Source organism: Elaeis guineensis, chromosome 2 (assembly GCF_000442705.2).
Source record: "Elaeis guineensis isolate ETL-2024a chromosome 2, EG11, whole genome shotgun sequence".
Lineage (NCBI taxonomy): Eukaryota > Viridiplantae > Streptophyta > Magnoliopsida > Arecales > Arecaceae > Elaeis > Elaeis guineensis.
Genome location: NC_025994.2, coordinates 111,190,095 through 111,197,283, shown reverse-complemented (window position 1 = coordinate 111,197,283; position 7,189 = coordinate 111,190,095). Strand labels below are relative to the sequence as shown.

Here is a 7,189-nt window from a genome sequence, read left to right as displayed (position 1 = left end):
AAGGACTCAGATGGATTAGATGGATTGATCTCTATGCCTACGTATGCAAGGTATTATCCACTTTAGCTCTATCAAATGTTGTAAAGTTCTATCCTATGCAAAAGACAGCTCGCTAGGATGAGTGGGGCCATCCCGTATAATTCAAAATTCTTCTTGACTCACAACTAATATGGGACTAAAAGTATCATTCTTCTGCAACAGATAGATACTGGCTAGATTCAGTGGAATGATGGGCACATCTAAGCAATCATGCAAGGGATTCCAGATTTGAAGAACGAATGGGCATATTCGGAGAATGATGATTAGTAGATTCGGATGCACCACCACAAAAATTATAGCCACCTAAGCTTTTACTCGGCTTTCTCTGTAGAACAGCTCTGATATTGAGCTTATTAAGTTCTATCCATAATAAACATCTGGTTTTTGATGGAATTTTGATATTCTAAAATAACTTAGCTAATGGCCACCCTAACACCTCTTGAAATGAGGAACTGAAGTGGAGATGCAAATAAAAGGTTACGCAATTTGCATTGCCACCAAATGATCTTGCCAGAGTTGAAATTAAGATGGACTACATCGAGAACAGAGAGCAGCTGATTCTTTTCCTGCATTGCAACTAAAGAAGAAGAAGGGCATGATGCAGCACTTGTACGTAAAATTACATAAAAGGTTATATCACTGGATTTTCTTACGGTGATTCGAAAAAGGTTGGGAAAAGAGTTTAAGAGGGGCTTAGCCAAGTCAGCTGTCATGCCAAAAGAAAATACTTAGTCTATTTTTTATCTCAAACTCGCATATATTCCAAATGGGTGGCAATTAAGCAAAAACATTCAACCACACTTTGAAGCAAAATTTTTGAATCCTCCATGCGGCAGACAGCTTGGTTTTTTTAAGTAGAAACCAGAAATCAACCTTTATCAGGGGCTGGTGTCCCATTTAAGAAAGCGCTCACCCTAATTAGCAAGTAGGGATTAATTGAATAATTGCAAGTCTTTGACTCCAAATTCATCTTGCTCTTTAGAAAGACAGATATCGATCCAATTAACTTTGTAGAAGAGGCTAGCAATAGTGCCGAAGCTTTCTCAGAGGGAAGCTCTTTGGATTTTATCTATCATTTTGATGACCTTGGAAGGCAATTTGAAAAGAGACATTAAATATATCGGAATGGACGAAATAACAGAATTAATAAAGGTCAAATGCCCTCCAAAAGAAGAATTTGCCTTTCCATGCCGAAAGCTTGGCCTCAAATTTTTAAATAAGAGGCAGCCAATCTGATTTGGAAAGCAAACCTGCTTTGAGAGACAATCCAAGATAGTTAAGAGTAAGGCTGCAGGGGGCTACAACAGAGGCAAGATGCAAAGTCAACGTTAGAGCTTTCAGAAGGGCCAATAGTAACAACAAAGCTCTTCTACAGAATAATTGGAAGTCCGAATATAAATTTCAAGTAATAAAGGGCCTGAGCTTAATTGTGAGTCCGGATCTGTTTCCTGGTTTGCGTATGAAAGAGCAAGGTAGCTCTGAGCTGAAAAAAGAGAGACTGACCTGTTGGTCGCTCCTTCTAGGAAACTCGATGTTCAATGTGCCTAGAAAGGAGGTATCCTTACACGGTGATAGGGCAATGACACGTACCAATTTAAAACCTAACACAGGCAATTCTGAAGAATGTTTACAACCAGGGAGTTGTTAAAACCTACTAGCAAAGTAGCAAAATATATATGTGTGTGTGTGCGTGTGAGTGATAACTTGGTTGGGATTGACCATAAACGTTGTATCCATGGTGCAGATGAACGGCACTACTTTTGACTCTGGCTAGTTACATGACCTTGTGTCAAGGCAGGCTGAGATGAAGTGTCTAAGATTATGAGTTTCTAAATGGAATGTTTCTCATATGGATGTTGCTGTTCGTGACAAGCATATTTGTTCTTCAAATGTTGTATTGATATTTGATTTCAAAAGTGGGATAATAAAAATTGTTTACCAAAAAAGGTGGGATAATAAAATTGCAAGACCACAGGCCCTGCTATGTCAGTTTAACCGAAAGTGAGATCCGTCTAATTCGCAATTAGGGCTCGGCATATGGGGTGGGTGGGAATAGATTAGGCCATAAATTAATGTGATTATCACACAAAGTTGGAGCCAAAAAGGGATCAAGTCCGCTCTCCACCAAATGATGTGTGAATGGATAGATTGGGTCATATCAATAGCTGAAGAGAGGTGTGAACCGTCGTAGAGTAGTCAACATGAGACGTCCGCGACAAATTAATTAGTTTCATTTTATTCCGCGCGTGCGACAAGCATCCGTGTTACCCCCGCCCGGGCCAATTTGACCTATACAATCTTTTACAATAATAATAATAATAATAATAATAAGCAAACGAATAAACACTAGTAATAGGAGGAACAATAACGATAATACTAACAATAATAAATTTATTTTTATTTTTATTGTAATTGTTATTTTTGATAATTTATAAAGAAATCATATTCTTTTCTATGAGTTTTTTTTTTAAAAAAAAGAAAAAAAAAAGAAGGTGCGGGGGGAAAAGGAGACCCCTCGAGTCAATCCAAGGGAACCTTACCGTCCCGAAATAACCCAAACCTGCAATTACTACACCCCGACACCATTTTCCAATCAAAGTCCCTTTTCGTGCCTTCTTGACTTTCCAAACACCCTCACCACCCCCCCGCCATTTATTCCCGCAACAACCTTTTCCATTAGAATAATCCCACAATTATAGCTCCTCCTGCTCTTCTTCGCATTTAATGCCCCCTGCGGGCCACCAAGCCAAAGCGAACCCCCAGCCGATGAGATAGATCCTCTTGGTACAAAAAGCCAAACAAGAGAAAGCTGGCAGAGATATACGGATAAAGTCCTCACTCAACCAAAAGCTAGCTCTCAGTCCGTAGCTCCTCGGCCAGCCCTCCCATCTCCGGCTTACCTTTCTCTCTGTATCCAAAGCGACCGAGGAGCTTACACTTATGATCCAGAAATCAGCAATAAGGTTCTGTAAAAAAAGTCTTTTGTTAAGAGATAGGAATTAATTGTTCTCTTTAATTGCATAACTTGATAGTTAAGTCTATTTTTCTAACAAAAATTTGTGATATTAGGGTTGTCATCGATCACCATTTTTGGATGAACTTTGTAGTTTGTTTTCTGAGCTGATAGAACGGAAGCACTTTTTTCCATTGTTCTCTTGTTGCTTGTAATGTTGTAATTGCATTTTTTTTCAAATTTCCTTCTCCACTGTTATTGTGAATACCAATCCCCAGGTTTGCATTACTCCATTAAATTGCTCTCTCTCTCTCTCTCTCTACACTACCATCTCCATCCCCCTGCGGCATACGGAAAAGCGCTTTTTCTTTACTTCCACTGATGGTAGTACTAATAAAGCCCCAGCAGATGGGCTTTTCCTTGTCTCTTTGCTTGGCATTCGAGGGAATTGCAGCGTACTTTGAGTAGTCGGCATCAGTATTTGGGCTTCGATGCAGTGCAAGGGAAGTATGGGAGAGTACCACCCTCTTCTTTCCTTTCCCTTCACCTCCCATACCTTTCACTTCCTTGTTTTATTTATATTCTTGGGCTTTGCTTCACAGGAGTTTCTTGTTGTAGTTTAATGGGTTTTGTTTGTTTTCTTTGGGATGTGGGAAGCAACTGTTCCTTCTTTTTATATCAATGCATAAAGAACTTATTTGTTATTAATTTTTGATAAAATGAATGCAGGGGTAGGTGGAGGCTATTATAAGAAGAGGGGGGCTTTCTTTCCGCCTCCAAGAGTGGGAGGTTCCAGTACCAGAAAGCGAATGATTTTAATAGATACATAGATGGGTAGATAGATCCCCCATAAAAAGTTCTCTCCGTGTTCTCTCTACCATTTCTCACTGCCTGCCTGGTTCAGATCAGCCTCTGTTTCCCCCCACACTTCCTCCACCGCCACCACCAACATCATCATAATCTTATCAACAGTATCATCATGGCCTCTTCCAACAGGCACTGGCCTAGCTTGTTCAAGTCCAAGCCTTGCAACACCCACAGCCAATGGCAGCACGACATCAATACATCCTCCCTATTATCAGGTGGCTGCCAGAAGACTTCTTACACATCAGGTATAATTTTTTTTTTTTTTCCTATCCTTCTATGGTTGTTGGGCTTTGCTAGCATGCTACCCTTTTATCTGTTTTCTGGGAAAGGCATCCTGACATCTGTTTTACCTTTGGAAGCTTGAGATGATTGCATTTGTTATCAATGAATGATGGCTGTGCTTTCGGGAGGATACCTACCTTTCTTTCTTGTCAGATTCATGTGGAGCTTTAAAGTTAATCGTTATATATCCTTATACTTCTGCTCTTTCTTGCTTTTAATACGTCGTCGTCTTGGATTCTTGATAACTAACTTATCATTTGATGAGTATACTGAAAATTTTATAGTTCATATCATATGCACTTTTTGTATTAAGAAGTCATTATCTCATCATCCAAATAGATTTTTGCCTCAAGTACTGCCAACTGAGCACAAACACGCGCACAGAGAGAGATGCCTTGCAAACTAATCACGATGCAATTATAAGGACTTCTTTATCTAAATTATTTTTTTTTTCCACATAGTTGTTATCTGTATCCGTTAGTTCCACGTTTGAAGTCCATAATTAGGGTTAGGGTTTTTCAGCCACTAACAAAACAAGTATAGCAATGCCAGGTTGTGAAGAGCGTAGCCCGGAGCCAAAGCCAAGGTGGAATCCGAAGCCTGAGCAAATTCGCATCTTGGAGGCCATCTTCAACTCAGGCATGGTGAACCCACCACGCGATGAGATTCGAAAGATTCGAGCCCAGCTGCAAGAGTATGGTCAGGTCGGTGATGCCAACGTCTTCTATTGGTTCCAGAACCGCAAGTCCCGAAGCAAGCACAAGCACCGCCACCTCCAGTCTTCCCGCCCTCATCCCCGGTCAGCCAGCACCGCTCCCTCTCCACCCACCACCTCGGCACCGGCCACCACCGCCACCTCCTCATCCTCCCCATCTTCCGACCGGTCTTCAGGGTCCGATAAGACCATCCCTTCACTGGCATCGATAACTGGACTCTCCGGCGTGACAGACGTGCCGGCAAGCATGTCGTTGGCAGTGAACCAACTTCACTTTCATGTCCCAATGGAGTTCGGCGGAGAGCCTTTTTTTCTCCAGGGCCCACAAACCTACTGCATCCCGCCGGCGCCAGACGTGACCTGGACCGTGGGTGCACCTGAGCAAAGGACCTGCGTCCGTTCAGGCCTGTGGAGCGAGCTCTTGGGACAGGAGGGCTGCAAGAGTGGTGAAGATGAGGCTAAGACTACGATGCAATTGCACCATAGCTTTGGTGTTGGAGCTGCTACTAGTGCTGCTGTTGCAAGTGTTGGCTGTGCAGTGGGTGTTAGTGGTGGTGCAACCACAGTTGGTGCTGCCGCTAATGTTGGCGTTGCTAGTCCTATCACTGAGTTACAAGGTATGTGAAATTAATGAAACTCCTGATGCGTCTCTCTTTGGTTAAATTGAATATGATGTCTTCTCTTCACTCTTGTCTATCTGGATCCATCATCTTTCTTTCCTTCAATCTATTCAAAGTCATGTCATTGGGATCTCAGTGTTGTTCGGTTCGAAGTTGGAGTTCCAAACTTTTGTTTTATATCTATAACGCACATGAAAATAGAAAGTAGGGTGCAGGTATGTCCCCGTGATACATGCTCCCAAAACTGGGAGTTGATCTATTACCATGGCCCTCACTGCCTGACACGTCCCATTCTCACGCGGGCCCCGCTCGTCTGACCGCCCAAGAGATATCCGGTCATGGATGGGGCTCTGGAGAGCCCCAAGGAATTGCTTGTGAAGAAAGCCTCGTTGAATGAGTTGGTTTAAAGATCACTTGAGAACCGGAGAAGTCATGAAATATATAATAAATGGGTAAGAAGGGACATAAATAGAGCGAGACAAAGGAAAGTAAGGAAAATGCTTTGGGGAACTATGATTGAGGCGATTGATCAAAGGGAACCTATCACAGTTACCGTAGTGTGTGGTCACGTCATGGAGATTCTCGAGAGAGGTTTACATGCGTACGTTGTCGACAAGATAGAGAGGACGGTAGTCTTCTTCCTCCACTCCACCCCTTAGTCTTCACATTAGGGCGCTGTTACCTAGATTGGACGTGTGCATGTAAGGGCTAAAAGTTCTTCCTTAAAGATAAGATAGGCACGTAATAGTTAGCATATTTATTTTATTTGAATCAATCTATTTTCATAGTTAAGTTTCAACTTTCAACTACTGCTGCTTGTGGACTGTTTGGTTTGACACCGCAGGGGTGGGAGGGGCCGGAGGTGGTGTAGCGACGAGGGCGACGGTGTTCATAAACGAGGTGGAGTTCGAGGTGGGGACGGGCCCACTCAATGTGAGGGAAGCGTTTGGGGAGGAGGCCGTCCTCCTCCACTCCTCCGGCCACCCCGTCCTTACCGACGAGTGGGGTGTCACCCTCCAGCCCCTTCAGCACGGTGCATCATACTATCTGGTCTCTCTCTCTCTCTGATCTCTGCCTTTTCTCTGAGTAGCTTATTTCCTTATTTGTTTATTTATTTACTTATTTATTTCCGTTGTGCAGGTTTAGGAGAATGGCAAGGAGCTGGGAGGAGATTTGCCAAGTTGGTGATTGCGCTTACTAGTTTAAACTTCTGGTGTTTTTCAATATCGCTTAGTATTTCTTCTGATGTATTGTACTTTTTTCTTATAGCTTTTATATGGACTATATATATGACCTTTTCTATATATATATTCGGTATTGTGATGTGACTGGTGGACTTGGATCGATGTTTTGGCATATATACTAATTAATTAACATGACTTGGGAGCAGAAGCAATGGTATTGGTGGAGCATCAAACCTGGACATATAAATAGTTAGTATTTACACGGTTATCATCGTGGTTTAGATATACGTTTATGTTGGTTTTAATGAGGAAAATTTTATGAATTGACCGTCATTGTACTTGCACTCTATTGTGAAAGTTTTACGGCTACTCAAATGAAATTCTAAACGTGCACCGGCCTAAACATAAGACGGCAATAAAATAAAGGAGCGGGTGTTAAAGCTTCCCAATGAAACGCAGTCTCTCATTGGATCTGGCGATGTTATTTGAATTAAATCCTAACATATTAGCTGATATTCTAGATATTTTG

The 7,189-nt window shown here is 42.1% G+C and overlaps 1 protein-coding gene across 2 annotated transcripts; it reads left to right on the top strand.

The window, feature by feature from the left end:
- The first annotated feature begins 2,777 nt into the window (after nt 1-2,777).
- LOC105043220 (WUSCHEL-related homeobox 9) lies at nt 2,778-6,829 on the top strand. Of its 2 annotated transcripts, none has more exons than XM_073252694.1 (5): nt 2,778-3,002; nt 3,722-4,104; nt 4,685-5,473; nt 6,321-6,526; nt 6,617-6,829. In XM_073252694.1, exons 2-5 carry the CDS (start codon nt 3,972-3,974, stop codon nt 6,620-6,622), a joined length of 1,134 nt encoding a protein of 377 aa, XP_073108795.1. In that variant the 5' UTR covers nt 2,778-3,002; nt 3,722-3,971; the 3' UTR covers nt 6,623-6,829. The 2 variants fall into 2 exon arrangements, with proteins under 2 accessions (XP_073108795.1, XP_010918996.1); XM_010920694.4 differs by having other exon boundaries at nt 2,780-3,002; nt 4,694-5,473; nt 6,617-6,825.
- Nucleotides 6,830-7,189: the final 360 nt, after the last annotated feature.

Coding starts and splice junctions, on each gene's coding strand:
- LOC105043220 (XM_073252694.1), top strand. CDS start 3,972: ATGGCCTCTTCCAACAGGCACTGGCCTAGCTTGTTCAAGTCCAAGCCT. Junction 4,105..4,684: donor GAAGACTTCTTACACATCAG/GTATAATTTTTT, acceptor AAACAAGTATAG/CAATGCCAGGTTGTGAAGAG. Junction 5,474..6,320: donor TCCTATCACTGAGTTACAAG/GTATGTGAAATT, acceptor TTGACACCGCAG/GGGTGGGAGGGGCCGGAGGT.